At 39.6% G+C, this 18,463-nt stretch overlaps 1 protein-coding gene across 1 annotated transcript in view; it reads right to left on the reverse strand.

Moving 5' to 3' along the window:
• PKHD1 (PKHD1 ciliary IPT domain containing fibrocystin/polyductin) overlaps positions 1-18,463 on the reverse strand; it is a 418,502-nt gene that overhangs the window by 331,560 nt on the left and 68,479 nt on the right. Inside the window, exons 32-34 of the mRNA XM_008157496.3 lie at positions 16,450-16,593; positions 11,184-11,403; positions 3,436-3,586 (exon numbers count right to left, since the gene is read on the reverse strand). Coding sequence (XP_008155718.2) covers positions 3,436-3,586; positions 11,184-11,403; positions 16,450-16,593 — 515 coding nt within the window. The remainder of the gene's footprint in view (positions 1-3,435; positions 3,587-11,183; positions 11,404-16,449; positions 16,594-18,463) is intronic.

The raw sequence follows: 18,463 nt of genomic DNA on the forward strand, positions 1-18,463 counted from the left end.
GGGGTTGGGGGAAGGTTGATCATTCTTTAAAGAGTAAGCAAATATTTACATTCATCCTCCTGATTTCAGGTACATTCTTTATTCCTTTCTCCCCTGTGCTTGGTTTCATGCACCTAATTGATATCTTACTAATTCAATTTGTACAGAAATTGTGCCTCTACTTCTTTGGGGGGATAGAAATAGATGACTGATGGGGGAAACCAGGAATAGTGTGCTGGGGATCTAGCTACTCTTTACAGATCTCGCTACTTTTCACAGGATCTAGCTACCCCTCCTTTCAGCACTGCCTGACATGCATAGCCTGGTACCTAAATTTCTCTACACCCAAAGCTTTTCTGGGGATTTGTGGGGCAAATCATCTTGCTATTTTATCTAAATTTCCCTTCACAGGAACTTAATTTTGATTTTCATCCACCCCATTAATTCACTTATATGTGGAATCTAAAAAACATAAAATAAAACAGAAACCAACTCATACAGAGAATAAATTGATGGTTGCCATATAGAAGGGGGGCTAAGGGACTGGGTGTAAAAGGGGAAGGGGTTAAGAAGTACAAATTGGCAATTGCAAAATAGTCATGAGGATGTACGGGGTGGGCAAAAGTTGCCATCAACTCTATTGAACTGCAGTGGGGGTGGAAGGAGAAGCAGTGGAAATCAGGAGTTCAATTTAGAATCTGTTAGATCAAAGATGTAATTTTGATATCCAAGTGAAGATATCAGCAGGCCACGAGGTTCAGGAATCTAAAGCTCAGGAGAGTTCTGGACTAGAAATTATAATTTGGGGGTCATGAGCACGAAGATTTTTTTTTTCACCAATTTGAAAAGTCAGCATATAATTTTCTTACCTACCACATCTAATTTTCCCTATCTTTGAAACCTTGTCTAACACAAGTTGTCAAGTGTCTACTATTGTGTGTGTCCTCTCCTCTCCATTCCCTCTGCCACCTCCCTAGTTCAATTATATCTTGCCTGGTTGAGATGCTCTTGCCTTTCTTGGGTTTCCCAAGGCATCTCCACCCAGGCACCAGATCAATGTGTCTCAAGCACACTTCCATCATGCAGTGACTCCTCAAGGATGACTTGTCACCCAATGACTTAAAGAACCAAACACTTAACCTGCAATCACAATCCAATCCCAGCCTACCTTCCCAAACCTGCAACTCGCACGACCCTTCACACACACCATGTTCTTTGCACTCTCCCTATGGACTCTTGTGTCAGTTTCTTGTGCCTACCAGTTCCTCCACCAGAAATCCCTTTCCTCTACAGCATGATACAACCACCTGCTTCAATAGAATTCCATTGACTGCCCTATGTGAAGATGACCTTTCCCACCTCTGAAATTCACATTATGCAGTCACCTACTGAATGTTCTCACAAGCCCTTTGGTGAAATATATATATTTAACTTTGTTTAACCCAGCTTTCATAGATGTACTTGACTTTGGAACCCTTTTATCATAGAATATCTACTAACATTCTGTGAAACTGCAGTTCCAAGGTTCTCACATAATATTTGGAGCTAGAGACTTGACTTCTAGTTTCGACTAGGCAGCTTTCAATGCTGGTTTTCCCCAGGCCCAGGCCCAGATTAGGAAATATGTATCCTAACACAGGTGACATGTCCGAAAGCCGAAAGAGGAAAAGCAGACACCCTAAGATGTATAGGGTCACAAGACATCCCAGGACCGGACTCTCCTAGACATTGGCACAGCCTAGGAGGTTTTGTCAGACATGCCCCGCTGGCTTCTAAAGAGTAAATAGCTTACTTCCTCCACAACGCTTAAGACCACATGCCTTATGATGCAAAACTATTAGCTGTGACTTTTTTCAGGTCATCTTTTTTTATGAAGCTCAGTTAACTCTTCTCACCAATGAAAGGACTGGTCCAGATGACATCCAACATTTCATCCAGCTGTGATGAATCGATACTATGTGTCCTTTAAAGGTTACCTACTTGCATACATGGCCTCTCTTCCCTATTATTCCCTGAAGGTGGGGTCTCTTTCCATGTCATTTGTTTTGTTTTGTTTTAAATTATCTTTATTGTTGAAAGTAACCACGTTATTTTTGTCTCCTTCAGAGTATGGCAGAGGACCTTGAACATGGTTAGAACTCAATAAATGCATACTGCATAAATATTTAAAGATGATTGAGGCATTTAGGCCTCAAAAATTCAAAATTAGCCTTTGAGACAATGAAAACTTAGATAAAATCTAACAAGTGAAGTGATCTGGTCAAAACAGCAAACACGACAGAAAAATAATTCTGCATCATTTTCTAGAACTGCTTCTAGCAAAGTAGCACAGTCAGTAATGGCTAACAGACATCTAAATGGTGTTTGGTGTCATTTTCAGTGGCAAAGGCTCTTGTGTTAGAATCCTCACACCAAGCCTATTAAGGGTGTGCTATTCTGACCCCACTTTACAGATGAGAAGACTGAAGCACAGAGGGGTTCCGTAACTTACCTAAAGTTACTCAGATAAGTGATACATTCAATCTCAGCAGTCTATAGAAAAAACATGCCTTACAAACTCAAAAGTATAGCTTAGAATTTGAAAGGTTTAACTGAAGCAGCTTTCACAAGAGAATCTGCTATAATGTGTGGCACATAATAGGCATTCAATAAATGTTTGTTCCAAATAAAAAGAGACAAAAAAGAGGAAAATGTGGGAATTGCTTTCATAAAGAGGAAGGCACCTAAGGGAGTAGGTGCTCCAGAAATGTTATATTTTGTAGGTGTGCCGTGAGAAGCCTGGGAGCTGTGAAAGATAATCTGATGTATTTCCAAAGAGCCCTTAGTCTCTGATTTCAGTTCACGAAAATCCCTGGGGAAGCTGTGGACTCTCACTGGGGACTTTTAAGACGGTATCTTGGAGAGCCACTTGAAGGGGGTGGTTTAGATGATTTCAAAAAGGATAAACTGAGGTAGAGAAGACAGACGAAATGACCTGGCAGAACTTTTGGGTTTTAATTTGCATGTAATTTCCTCAGAAGCTGAAGTTTCCACTCTGTTCGCCACAGAACAGAGATGAACTGGATGGGCCAGCAGACACTGAGGGTGGCTGAATGGTTTGGAAATATTCCAGAAGCGCTTGGTTAAATTGTAGGCCATTTATTTCAAGGAGAAATACGCCACAGAAGGCCCTTTTTAAACACGCACCCAGAAAGCAGGACAAAATGCTGAGATTATCTGCTCAGAATTTGTTTTAAAAGAACCCAGGCAGCATTCATTTATTTTTGAGAAAATATATGATTAACTATAGTTAACTATGAATTCAGATGTTGTGCATTAGAGCAGCTCCTCAAAGTTTGAGAGCATTTAATATTATATATTGCTGCCATTTGGACTAAATTGTTTTTTTAATGTACACAATATTACAAATTAAATTTGAGCTGTTTGAATCAGTCTGTAAAAAAGATTTGATTATACCTGAGTGTTCTGGCCCCGGCTTTTCCGTATCTCAGTAATCTTGGCGGTAATTGGCTGATTAGGCGTCTCACACTCCATCTTTGCCTCAGTTTCCATGGTAATGTTACAGGAGCTATTATAGATGAGAACTTCATCTCTTTCCACTTTAGGGCTGAAACGAGAGGGGAGGTTAAATGGGGTGTCATCAATCTTAATGAAATGCAATTATTTTTACTCTTATTAATCATTGCGAGCCATTAGCTTGTGGCAACTACAGGCCGCCATTTGTCAAATTTTGCAAATTTCTGTAATTTTGTTTCCATTATTTTATTGTTTATTTGTTTTCCCTTTATCTGCACACCCTGCAATGAAAATGCACGTGGTAAGTATCTTTCAGCCTTTCTCTTTTCCAAACCTCTCAGGAACATTAGCAAAAGCTTCTCCAAGCCCAACCTAACAAGCAATGTGCAAACAATGCTTCCAGTTCCAAAAATGGAAGCAAACGTTAGGGAGGTGTGTTTTGTGTGTTTTTTCCTTTTCCCCTTCCCTCTTCCTGTTCTTACTCACACTTAGTGTTGGGGGAGTGAATTGCCTGAATCCCCCCAGGGCAGATGGAGAAATTGGAAAACCCACACAACTGGCTAACTGGTCCCTAATTCCAACTGTGAAAAAATGAGCTCATTTAGGCTTTCAATTCCCTCTCCCCAGCTGATGGCAATGAGGCTCTGTTGCTAGCAGTGGAACATTAACTTAGTAAATTAATTAAACTTACTTAACAGCCCAGACTAAGGAGATTCGATATATGTGCCAGTTATACTACCAGCCACTTGCTTTAAAAGTCCTCTTGCTTTAAGGAGAGAAACCAGACTGCATTTAAAATGAAAAACAGCATTGCAGAAAGTATAAAAATATGCACTCTAAGGGAGATGAGCACGTGGATATTACAGGGCATTGTCCCCAACAGGTGTGATATTTATTCAACAATAATCCTGGCTTTAGGCATTGTAACAACTAACTCCAAGATTATTAATGCGTGATATTTTAAACTTTTCAACAATTTCACATGTATGATCTCATTTCAGCCAGTAAAGTAAGTTAGAGGTATAAGAAATATAACCCAAAAATGATCAGGGGATTTGCATAAAGTCAATCACAAAAGTATGGCAGCTCTGAGATTAGAACCTGTGTGTCCTGTCTCCTAGAGCAGTATTCTAAGGTTTTGAAATGCTGACTGAACGTCAGCCATGAAGATGACAGATCGCATGGGAAGACCAGGAAGAGCAGTAGAAAGGGCAAGAGGTCACTGCTTGAGAAACTAAATCATGTCAGACTAGAGCATCCTTTTTCAAATCAATGTCAAAATGGTTGCTCCCACAATTTGCTAAAAATAATGAGCAGGATAACTACCATGTCTACTTAATCTTTTCTTTCTGCTAAAATATTCCCAGCTCCATATCCCCCGCAAGACATGATTTCCATGCCCACTCTCCTCTAATCCACTGTAGATTGTCAGTATGTTAACATCATGGGGCCCAGAACTGAACACGCATGGTTTGGGCTGACCACTAAGGCTGTGGTCTCCCTTTATCTGAGCCCTCCCTATTGATTTAGTAGCCCCATGCCTAACTTAAGATGGTGGTAAATTCAAAGTCTCAGAGTGGCAACTGCCTGAGGATTTACCATCCTGTACTTGTACACCTGATTTTCTGAAAAGCATTAGCATGCAGAGGCTAAGCTTGGGAGCAGACCAGCTAGATTTGAATCCCCAAGCATATAGTTACCATCTATATGACAGTGTGAAGACAAGACCCTCTAAGCTTTGGTTTATAAAATGGAGATCCCAATTATTGTGTGCCTATTTTATAAAAGTGTTGAGGGAATGGAGCAAAATGACCACTACAATATGAGTTGCACAGAATCTGGCACACATTAAATGTCAGATAAGGCCACTCACACTATGTGCTGGTCATATTTTTGTTAAAATATAAATGTGTGCATTTACATTCATTATGGGTACATGTCATCTCCATTATGTGGAGCCATTGCTCAAATATGTTTTGAATCGGGAGCCTATAATGCAGCTACAAATATATTTAGCTGAGTCATCATCCAGGGTTAGACAGAACCATGGGATAAATACAGCATTTGCTCCTGGAGTGTCAGTTGTACTCTAAGAATCAGAAGGGGGGGAAAAAAGGTAATTTAACTTTTAAATTAAAATGTAATGTAATATTTAGATGAATATGGAAATAGGATGGAATAGAATTCAAAATTCACAGACTGTTCAAATAAAATACGTAACTTCAAACCAACTGGCTGCTTGTGTGCTTGGGCTTTATGGCTAGAACCTTTCCTTTGCTACTGGGGGTAGAGAGGGTATTTGGAACAGTTTGGGAAGGAAATGAAGTTGGTCCACCACACCATCACATTCCTTGTGAGTTGATTCCCAGATAGCGACTTCCCTTTCTGAAGGCTCACAAACCATCTGATGAATAATTCATTCTAGAAATTCATCAGGGATAACCAAGCTTCATTGTCTAACTATCCAGAATTCCCCTTTTTCCCTTTTTAATCAAATAAAAGAATATGTGCCCATCACCTCTCTCTGTTGTGTGCCCTCCTGTCACACTGATTACCAATCACGAGCTAGGTTTTTTTTCTCAGTATAGGGATGATCTGGGATACCGACAGGAACTCAAGGAAAAGAATGACCAACTTCCTTCACAACTTTCTTGGTCTTTGGCTCCCACCCTCCCAATGAGCTATCTCTGCCTCTCTAGGTTCTTTGTCAGTTACTTCTCCCTCCTTTCATTTGCCTGTAGCAACGCACTGTCTTCCCTAATCAGGTTCTTCTTGCTCCAAAAAAGTTAAAACCCTTTTCTGTTAGCTTAGATTTTTTTTATAAGCTTTAGCTCATATTTCTTTTTATATTTGTTCCTGATTATCTCACTAGAGATTTTTTTTTCATTAAAAAACCATCATCAAAATTAGCAGAAACTCCAGGATGTTAAAAATAGTCTAACATCTACAAAATTTCTAAGTTTCTTAATAGTTACTATTCCATGCTTTCTTTCATAATAATCCTATGGATTAAGTAGTATAGTTGGCGAGATTTAAATATAAGTATAAACATGTGTATAGGTAGAGATACATGCATATAGGTTATATAGATGTGCATGCACACATACACAGATATTTATTGTGAAGGAACATGGTAAAAATTTTTGGTCCAAATGATAGCAAAGAAAGTTCTAAGTTTTCTGACCACTAACCTAGTTGGCCTGATCAGATCCAAAAGTAACCCCATTATCTTCCTGTATGCACTCTCTAGGACAGGCAATAAAAAGCACTTGCATCATTCTATCTTCCTCACTTAGCCTGAAATTGCTTCCTATGGCTATGAAATCTCATTGAACCCATGCAGTCCAGCCAAGACTTTCATCGCTACTGCTAACAGCAGGGCCCTGTGCTAAGCACACTGTGAGTCAGAAGCCTTGGGTTCCGGTCCTGGCACTGCCGAGGCTTGTCTCCATGACTTTGGAAAGATACTTAATTAACTTAATCTGTTCTTAGAATAGAACCTAAGCTCCTTTTATGGCCTTCAAGGCCTTACAGATCTCCCTGAGCTCATCTAGAGCCACTTTCCTTCCTCCTCACCCTACTGCCCTTTGTCCTCTGACAGTTCACAAAACTTGATGGGTCCTTTGCATTTGCTATCCTCACTGCCTGACTCTCCATAATGACACTTTCTTCTCCTTATTCCAGCACTAAAGGCACTTCTTCAGAGAAGCATCCTCTGAGCACATCATATAAAGTAGCCCCACCATTTTACATCACTTTATAGTCCTTATCACAAGATGGGGCCATATTGTTTATTGTCTGGCTTTCTCTTCTACCCTTAAGGGCAGGGACTTTGAAGCCTTATTCCCCATGGAGTGACCAGCTCCTGACACAGTACCTAAAATATAGTAGGAACTTGATAAGTGGGTAGGTGGGTGGGTGCATGGATGGATGGATGGATGGATGGACAGACGAAGTGGGCATATTTTCACCCCAGATATGCATGTCTACCTTTGTCCATTGACATCAAATCCATAGTGGTAGTGACTGGCAGGGGGATAAAGCATTTCATGGAAATGGGTCCCCTGCTAAGATAGTTCTCTGGTTTCACAGGCATAATCTTAAGAGAAACCAAGGTAAGCTATTTGGCACATGACTTTCTTAATGCCCCTTGTATAATTTACAGTATGTTTTCTGCTTTTTAAATTAGTACGTGTTCACTGAAAAAAATACATAAAAACTCAATGACTAAAATAAACATGACCAGCACTACAGACACCCAAGAATAGGCACTCTCAATGCTGTAGAATACATCCTTCCAGTCTTTTTTCTAATCACCTATTGTAGGTAAGCATGGGACTTGGTTGGAATGTCTGTAAGAAGGATTCTCCAAAAGGTCAGGGGCCTCTAGGAGAACTTGCCAAAGGCCGCAGTCCCTACCTTGACTTTCCCAAACAAATCTGAACCCCTGAGTGTTTACTTAGACATGTCCTTGCTTAAAGGACAGGACAGACACATATGCTTTCTCAAGAATACTTACACTGTTAATTGTATCTAATAATTAATTTTAGTTCAAGCTATTATGACAATAAAAGGCTAACAAGGCAGGCAATCGAGGCTTTTTTGGCTCCTAATGCCAACTAGCCCCTTAGCTTCTCTTTCACAGAAACGTGTGTCAAGGTAGTCCTTCATCCATCATTCAAAGTCTGCCAGTCAGCTCTGGCAACCTATTACATGCTTATAGAAATATATGCATTATATATACCATTAGGAATAGATAATACACTATTTTGTGACTTGTGCCTTTCACTTTCCAATATATTGTAAGCATGTCCCTCTTTGGTTAAATATTCTACAACATGATTTTCAAAGGTTTCTTAGTATATTATCATTTGAATGCATTCTTTATTACTGAACACTTATTTCATTTCAAATTTTTATGATACTTAAACCTTCAAAGAACATGTTTTCATAAATATTACATACTTCAAACTGCTTTCTTAAAATAAAATCCTAGTAGTGAAATTGCTGAGTCTCCAAATACAAAGAATTTTAAGGTTATTGGTGCATATTGTCCAAGTGATCTCTGTAGATTGTTCTAACTTTCCTTCTCATAGCAGCAAAGAGCAGTGTGGTTCCCCTCACCCTCAACACTAAGTATACACTTTGTTTGTTTAGCTCACAACACTTATTTTCATTCTTTCTCAAGAAAACACACCCACTTTTGCTTGCTGTGATATCTAGAACATTGAATAGCACTTTCAAGATGATATCCTATCTAATAAAAGAGAAACATGAAAATTGACCGTACCTCCACTACACTCACAAGCCACGCCCACCAGCCAATAAGGAGCATATATACAAATTAACCCAACCAAGATGGAGGCGGCCATGGAGCTGGAGCCAGCTGGAGGCTTGGACTACACCCAGTGATGAAGGAAGCCAAGCTTCCCGCCCGCCCTGGCCTCTGCTCAAGGCTATAAAGTTTCAATTATAGAAAATAAATAAATACCAGATACCTGCCTCCAGTTGTCCCTGGCCTATGCTTGGTTGCCGAGGGCATGGCTGGCCTGCATACCACCACAGGCCTCTAGCCCAGGCCGCCCCACACCCCAAGGGAACCTCACCCTGATCCAGGACACCCTTCAGGGCAAACCAGCCAGCCCCCACCCATGCACCAGGCCTCTATCCTATCTAATAAAAGAGTAATATGCAAATTGACTGTCACTCCAACACAAGATGGCTGCCCCCATGTGGTCAAAGATGGCTGCCCCCATGTGGACACAAGATGGCTGCCACAAGATGGCCAGCAGGGGAGGACAGTTGGGAGGGACCAGGTCTGCAAGGGAGGGCAGTTGGGGGTGATCAGGCCAGCAGGAGAGGGAAGTTGGGAGGGACCAGGCCTGCAAGGGAGGGCAATTGGGGGTGATCAAGCCTGCAGGGGAGGGCAGTTAGGGGTGAACAGGCCAGCAAAGGAGGGAAGTTGGGGGCGACCGGGCCTGCAGGGAAGGGCAGTTGGGGGAGGACCCAGGCCTGCAGGAGAGGGCAGTTAGGGGTGACCAGGCCTGCAGAGGAGGGCAGTTTGGGGGTGGGGGGGCCAGACCAGCAGGGGAGAGCAGTTAGGGGTGATGAGGCTGGCAGGGGAGGGCAGTTCGGGGTGACCGGGTCAGCAGGGGAGGGCAGTTGGGGGACCAGGCCTGCAGGGGAGGGCAGTTAGGGGTGACCAGGCTGGCAGGGGAGGGCAGTTAGGGGCAATCAGGCTGGCAGGGGAGCAGTTAGTCATCAATCAGGCTGGCAGGGGAGTGGTTAGGGGGTGATCAGGCTGGCAGGCAGAAGCGGTTAGGGGCAATCAGGAAGGCAAGCAGGCAAGCAGTTGGGAGCCAGCAGTCCTGGATTGTGAGAGGGATGTCCGACTGCCCGTTTAGGCCCGATCCTACCGGGATCGGGCCTAAACGGGCAGTCGGACATCCCTTGGGGGGTCCCAGATTGGAGAGGGTGCAGGCTGGGCTGAGGGACACATACCCCCATGCATGAATTTCGTGCACCAGGCCTCTAGTTAATAGATAAGGGCATACATTTTAATGGGGTCTAAAGCTCAGTAGCCTCAGCCACCTCCTAGAATGAGGAGGAAGAACATAGAACAACTCTAAAGGAATAGCTCTTGGGATCTAGATCAAGTCCACCAATTCAATGGAGCCAGGGACAGTAACATGTACATCTTGGTGTCCAGCAGCAGTGAGTTCTGAAATACAGTCTCACCTGAGTATAACCTCTAGGACCCCATTTCCTATGTGACCTAAACAGAGTTCTTCAAGCTCTTCTAAAAAGCAACCAGTCAATTCCTTGACTAAACACAAACCTCCAGTGGCAAATTCATGCTAAATCACAGTCTCAAAACATGGAATAGTAGGATGGCCATGAAAAGAACCAGTCACCTCTTTCATGCTGGGTAATTGATCTTGTATAGTTTTCTTTTTTAAATGGGAAAATAGGCCTTCATAAACTATCTGATGTAACCACTCCATCCAGATAAGAAGTTAGGAAGGATACAGGGCCATGCTCAGCAATGAAAAGTCACACTACACAGGAAAGAAACTGCTTGTGGAAATTAAGGCCATACAGAGTTACGAACATGGTCACATCTGTTTTATTAAATTTCTTTAAGAAAGGGGATTTACCTGGAAAGTTGTGGTATTTGTTTATTTGTTTCTTAAGTTCAAAAAATCCTTATAAGCTATGGCTTCAAAATCCTAGATCTATAATCATTCCCCCTGTACATCCTCCCTGCTTTTGAGTAAATATTGTGCAATCTGCTGGATTTCTCTATGACTTTTTGTCATATTTGTGAATCTGTTTGGAAAGAAAAGAAAAAGGAAAGGGGAAAAGAGCCTTCTGTTTTTCATAATGTCTAATCTCTTTCCCCATTGGCATTCACCAGATGTTGCTTTGGATCGGAAGATAAATATTAAAATCTGAGCAAGAACAAAGCAGGCTGTTTACTGGGCAGATTTTTCAGATGTTCTCTTGAACACTTGAAAAGACAGGAGATGCTTTGATATGCAGACTGGAATCCACAATGGAAGAGTTCCTCTAACAAGAGTGGTGGGGCCCCAGAGCCATCTCCACCCAATCTGCAGTCTCTGATGCCTCCATCAGTCCATTGGCCATGCATTTGTGGGGAAGGTCAGGGAGGGAGAGCACAGGGTTACCTGATGAAGAGGCCTGAGAACAATGGAAAGGCTGACTCTGTCCAGTAATCTGGTGCAAAGAGGCATTGGGAACTTTCTTCACAAATGTAGAGGAAAGGCCATGATTCGGGCAGTTTCTCTGCCCCCACAGTGACAGTCAAATCACACTGCACGTAGGTGTGAGCGGCGGCTTCACAGCTCTCATGCTCATGCTTCAGGTCACACAGGGAAGCCAAGGACACTGCAGGAAATGGTCACCATTAGGTTAGGTAATCACCATGGAAAGAACTGGAAGCCTCACATTGTTACATAAATGAAGTTCATGTGTTGTCCTTTAACTAATAGGAAAATAATCAGTTTACTTCTTTTAAAATATATTATGTGTACATAATACACACAGAATAATATAAGTAAATTTTTTATAAAATATGAAACAACATAATAAGAAAAATTCACGTGAATCTGCCAGCCAACACAAAATCTAAGAGTTGTGATACTCTCAAATCTGGATGCTCCTCACCAAGTCCACCCTCTTCCTCTTCATTCTCAGAAACAACCACTTGCATTTTTAAAACAGTTTTCTCAAACGGCTTTATATTCCCAAACAAAAGATTACTGGGTTATACCTGTTTTTGAATTTTATAAAATAGAATATGTGACATAGTATTCTGATTTTTTCACTCAATAGTATACTTCCAAGATTTACTTATATTATCACATGTAAATGTTGTCCATACTTTTTTTTTCTTTTTTTCAATTCTTTATAAGTATTACATATGTCTCCTTTTTCCCCCATTGACCTTGTCCATACATTTTCACTGCTGTTCAATACTATACTGTGTGAATATACAATATGGTTTTCATTTCTCTTATTAATAGACTTTTGGATATTTCCTAGATTTTGCTTCTATAAACATGCACAAAAATTTATCTGGGGTATATGCCTTCAAATTGCTTGTTTATAAGGTAGATACAAGTTCAACTTTACAAGATAGAGCCATATTGTTTTCCAAGTGGTTGTGTCATGTTACATTCCTACCAGCAATAATTTTGAGTTCCTGCTACTCCACATAATTCTCAGCACTTGTGATTATCAGACTCTTAATTTTGGCCAGTCCAGTGAGTGTACAATGGCACCTCATTGAAGCCTTAAATTGCATGTTTATCAATTTTTTTTATCAAACAATTTTTACAAGTTTAGTAATAACATGTTTTCTCTTCTACCTAAATTCCTATTTCTGTCTTTTGTCCTTTTCTCTATTGGAATATTTATCTTATTAATTTATGTTCTTTATATATTCTGAGTACTAAACCTATAGAGATTATATGGCCACTGATACCTTCTCCAGGTTTGTGGCTAAACTTTTCATTCTCTTTATGGGATCTCTTGATTAAAAGAAGTCCTTAATTTTCCTATACTTATGACTATTAACCTTCTGTAAAGAAGAAAATCAATTATTCAAAGCCCTTTGACCTCCTAGGCCATTTCTTTCCAGGTCATAAGACACAATGTTTACAGCATCAACAAGGCATACTGGCAATAACTTTAAACAGGAAGATTAATCTCTACACGAGATGGTTTTGGAGCAGCTCTACCTGAAAACCTGAATGAAATAATGAAGAAATAAGAAAAATTTTCTCTAGCCTTCTATCTCTACAGGTAGCCTGTCCATGCAGGTACATGACAAATGTTATCAGGAACTGTGGGCTTGAAACTAAGCCCTGTCTCCATCACACTGCTGCATGAAACAGGGACAAATGAGATAAGTCCATGTGAGAGGGTTTGCACTTATGCAATCACATGCACATATTATTATTGTTGCTCTTACATTCCAAAGCATCCGCCACATAGCAGATTGTCTGTGAATGTGTCCTAAATGAATCATAGCCATTAAAATGGCTGGCAAGTACTAGTAAGACTCCTATGGGTAAGAGGAAACATGAGAACTTCCAGTTAGTAAGCCCTAGGGCAAATAAAAACAGGCTCAACACCTATAAAATAATGAACTCATTATGGGTGATTAGGTGGATGCAAATTGACAAGGTGGATGATGAAAAGTTACCGAGGGCTGGGATCAGAATCCATGGATTTTACTCAAGGTTTGGCCACTAAATAGTGGTGTAACCTTAATCACTTTAGCTTTTCCTGCCTCATGGAAAAGTTAAAGTTTCCATGAAAAAGTCATATAGTATAATTCAAGGTGTAAGAGCAAAAAGGCCAAAGATCAACATCTTGCTGATTTTATAAACACAAAGTACCAGTTTCACCTGACAAGATGTTTTACAACCTATCGCATGAACAAAATATAATTCTTTTTATGTTAGAAGCACAGTGTGGGAGAAAGGTAAAGAGAGAGAATACCAAAAGTAGCAAACAAAAAAAAACAAAAAAAAAAAACTTTTTAGAGCAGCACCTTTAAACCCCCTGCTCTACTGATGAAAAGAAAACACATTTGTGCTGTGGTATCAGAATAAGCAAAACAATAATTAGGAAAGTTTGGGTTCTAAGCCATCATCTGCATCCCAGAATCTGAAACATTGCTTTCTTCATTATGCAAAGTCAAACTAAGAAACAGAACTCAAAGCAAGGGTCAGAATTCAAAGTGACCTTAGCAAATTAGAGAAGTTAAGAGAAATAAACAAAAAGACTAAATGAAAATAGTAAGGCAGTAAACCACAGAAGAAAAAAAGAAATTATATAAATATAAGATGAGGAAATTCCAGCTGTGCACAGTTATGTTACAAAGAAAGAGAGAAAGAAAAAACACCTTGGAATAATAGTAACAGAGAGATTATAAACCAGCAAAGCAGCAGTGTAATTTTTAAAACAAATATGAGACCAGATTATATGTAGGCATCTTAAGATGCTACCCAATATGGTCAGAACTTGCTTACATAGAGGAGTTACCTAGTTTGGAGCTTCTAATTAGGAAAGAATGTCAGAATTCAGAGGGAGCTTAGAAGTGAAATACCAAAATGTCTACTTGTTGGAATGTTTCAGATCCAGTAGGTTTCATGAATTTGCATTTCTAACAAATTCCCAGGTGATGCTGCTGTTACTGCTCTAGCAAAAACAATAGCAATGATATTATATTCTCAACTAGAGGCCCAGTGCACGAATTCGTGCACGGGTGGGGTCCCTCTGCCTGGCCAGAGATCGGGGCCATCTGCAGGCTGGTGGCCGGGGAGGGACAGTGGAAGGGACCTCAGGAGCGCATGCCCAGCCCCATCTTGCCCAGTCCCGATCAGCTGGACCCCAGCAGCAAGCTAACCTACCAGTTGGAGCATCTGCCCCCTGGTGGTCAGTGCACATCATAGCTGCTTATGAAATAGTCCTCTAAAAAGTTTTTTCAATATAACATAAATTTATATAACAAATATAAAATGATTGATTACATGCAATCTTATCTGCAAGTAGAGAAATTATTAGTAGCTTCGAATAATTTGTGAGAGACACTCCCTTTAATTATTTCATGTCCATTATAGACCTATTTAGTAGGAAAAAATATACACAATCATATACTCAAAATGTTTTCATCAGTTTCAGGGAGTTGACAGAATCCCCAAATACCACACTGGATCTCAAGTAAAGAACCAATGGAGTTGGTTTTTATCAATTCTTCTCCATCTGTGGATACTGTCATTAAGAGTTTTTTTTAATACTTTTCTTTTTTTCTTTTCATGAAAGAAGAAAATAAGTCAACTTATCCATTTCCCTAAATTAGCAGCTCTTGCACAATCAGTGAGTGTTTGGTGACACCTAGTGACAATGATAAGAGTTACAGCTTCCAACTCATTTTCCTCTTAAAATCATAGAATGTTAAGTCCTTTCCTAACTTCATTAAATCTTTAAAATAATATAATTTATATTATTCCTCCCCTAGGAGTTGTCACACTTCCACTACCACAATTTACCTGACCCTATATCCTTTTTATCTTGGACTTCTAGTTGAAATCAAATGTCTTTAAATAATACCACAGGGCTTTAAAAAGTTAATTAATTTAAGCAGTGTATATGTAAAAGCCTTTTTTAAAAAAAAAATAGCATTATTATTACATATTAAAACCTAAAAATGTTGAGTCTTGATTTTCTGTTCTCATGGTTTCCTAATTCCTTCATTTATTCCCTTATCAAGCATTGATTTTACACATGCACTGTGTCAGCACTATTCTATGCATAGAAGGTAAAGTGAAAAATGAAACAGAAAACATCTTAAACTTAAATCTTCTACTGTATCTTAAGTTTCCCATTGTGGAATTAAATTCATTTGGCTTCCTACTGTAAAATTTTAAGTAGCATAGGTCTCCTCCACAATGTTCTGCTTATATATATGATGATATAGAAACTCAATTTCTAGCATTTTAAGTAAGAATTGTTTCTCCTTCTTTTCTTTTTTCCTGCTCCTCTTCCTCCTTCTTGTGTAAGACAATCCATTGCAAACCACCATCACAATATTATCCATCTTGGAATTTTTTCCCAAGCTCAGATGAAACGATGCTTTGTAAAACCTGCATGGCATTCAAGGTACAGACACATGCTAGGAATATAACTTATAGCACTATACAGAGAGCAGGTGTAAAAATGGTTTTTCAGTTCATGGCTACAATATCTATGATTATGCAAACAAGATAATCACCTGGCTAAGCTGTTCCTGCAGTGACAATGGCAATTTCTTCCCTTAGCTTTTTTTTGTAAAGCTCAGTGGGTAAATACCCTGTGTTGTAAAGCCCTATCATGGGACTATCAAAGCTTTGCACCTTCCTTCCTAAGAAGCTCAAAGCAGTGAGAGATCATAGTGTTTTACTGAGTAAGGGCCCAAGAAATTACCTGAACATTGTAGAATAAGAGGATGATGTTAATGTTGGCTCTTTTGCCTATAATAAGAATTCAAGAACTCAGCCATTAGGCAAATATGCGAGAAATAGCTTAATGATCTGATCCCTTCTCTAGTACCTGGAATAACCAGATGTTTTTATCAGCCCACCCCAGACAGAGACCAAGAGCTGTCACTGAAACCAATATTTAGAACTCAAAATTACTTTCTCCATCATCATATGACTGCAATCAAGAACACAGGTGATCAATTTTTGTTGCCATTAATATGACAACATTTTAATACAAGGTCCTTGATTCTAGCTACCATTTTAGACAGGAAGTAGAGAAATTCTTTCCCCAGGAACACAGAAAAATTAGAGGTGCATACAGTGTTAATCACTAAAACGGAGCTAACCAAAGAATATCATTCTCATATATACTCTCTTAAAAACAGACGGCATTTTTACTGACCATCCAGGGGGAGAACCAAGCAGCTGAAGGCAGACACTGTACCGTTAGCCAGGACTTGGCAGGGAGCACCACACACGGAAGCGGAGATGTTCCCTGGAGAAAATCCTGCTCCAAACACATGCACAAGCCGTCCACCCAGGCAGCCTTCAAAACACAATCACAAATGCACGATCATAGAGGCAGATCTCTTTCTTTACTTAACTCGCAATTCAAATTCACGCTTCCTTGCTGCCCATCACTCTTTTTACACCCTCTAGAACCCACACAGCTGGCTTAGGGCCCGACAGCCTCCCTCAGCTTATTTTCACTAAGCCAGAGTCCTTGTTGGTCTGACCCCAATCATAGTCAACAACCTATAAAAATGTAATAATTTTCATATAGAAAAGTAATGCTTCTTTAGTTGTTGTTAATCCTCACACGAGGATATTTTTCCATTGATTTTTAGGAGTGGAAAGGAAGGGGAGAGATAGAAATATTGATGTGAGAGAGACACATCCATTGGTTTCCTCCTGCATGCACCTCGACCAGGGCCAGGGATTGAACCTGCAATGGAGATATGTGCCCTTGACTGGAATCGAACCCAGGACCTTCTGTCCATAAGCCAATGCTTATGACAATGCTATCCACTGAGCCAAACCGGCTAGGGCAGTAATGCTTTTTATAGTTCTTTAAGTTTTTATACAAAAAAAAAAAAGTATAAAAAATAAAGTAAAAGTTTCCCTAATCACCTATCTCACTCACTAAAAGTAGCTACATATAGTTTCTTGTGAATCCTTCCAGAATTTTCTAAGCATACATATTTTTTATTCAAAGTATCTTTCTATACATATTTTTATACAACTTGTTTTATAAAGGAATAGCATAGACATTTTTCCAAGTCTATATATAAGGACGTAACTCATCACTTTAATAGCTATTTAGAATTTCATTCTATAATTATGCCATAATTTATTCAGCAATTTTCCTATTGATTGATACTTCCATTATTTATCCTCTCTTGCTATATAATTATTGTGCTACAATGAACAGTACACTTATTTAAATAAAACTATTCCAAATTCTTAGAAGTGGAATTTCTAGGTCAGAGGAAACATAAATTTTTAGTTTTAATGAATATTTCCATATTTTTTTCCAAAATGATGTTGCACAGGTTTACACTTCTACAGCACTGTATGACAGTTCCTGTCTCTAATGGGTAAAAGTATGACAACTTTTAACACACACATTTTGCTTCAGTTTGAGAATCAATAAAGCTAAATGTCACCAGGACTCTCAGACACGTGCAATTTCTAGTCCACACTGAGAAAGAGTTTTGAGTTTCTACTGCCTTCATAGCAAATCTAGGTGGTACTTACACAGCCACCTGGTAAACTCAAGAACAACACTTTGCTTGGCATGCCTTTCAAACCTCTGCTTTTTCGCTATAAAAATCATGAAATCTTAAGAGAGAAGAAAGGGGAACTAGGGAGCATCCAACCCAAACCCCTTTATCAAATAAGGAAGCTGACGCTTACCCAGCTAAGTTACCGACATACTAGGGATCAAAATCCCAATTCCCATAGCATCCCACCCAGCTGAAGCCGGACAGATTTGTTCTAAGAAAAGGCTTGGCTAGTACTGCATCAGTCTAAGTTTCAACTCCAACAATTTCCTCTGTACTTTCTGCAGCCCAATCAAATTCGAGCTATCCTAAGTGCATTAAGGCTTTACGTGAATAGAAGCTGAAACCATCCTTAGAAGAAAAGGCAAGGCAAACTTCAGTTAATCTAAAAGGAGAAAAAGTTCAACCAATGTGATCATAGTAGGCAGTTGGCCTATTATTAGTGGAATATTAATTCATCTGTAAAATATATAAAATGATAAAAATTAATCACATTTAATACGTTTAAAATAATTCAAATAGACACATAGGCACTTATGTTCTACTTAAATGATCAAATTATGAGCTCTTATAAATGGTATTATTTAACACACAAATTCAATTGTATATAAGCTTCCAATTAAAATACAATCA

This window comes from Eptesicus fuscus, chromosome 10, assembly GCF_027574615.1.
Source record: "Eptesicus fuscus isolate TK198812 chromosome 10, DD_ASM_mEF_20220401, whole genome shotgun sequence".
Taxonomy (NCBI): Eukaryota; Metazoa; Chordata; class Mammalia; order Chiroptera; family Vespertilionidae; genus Eptesicus; species Eptesicus fuscus.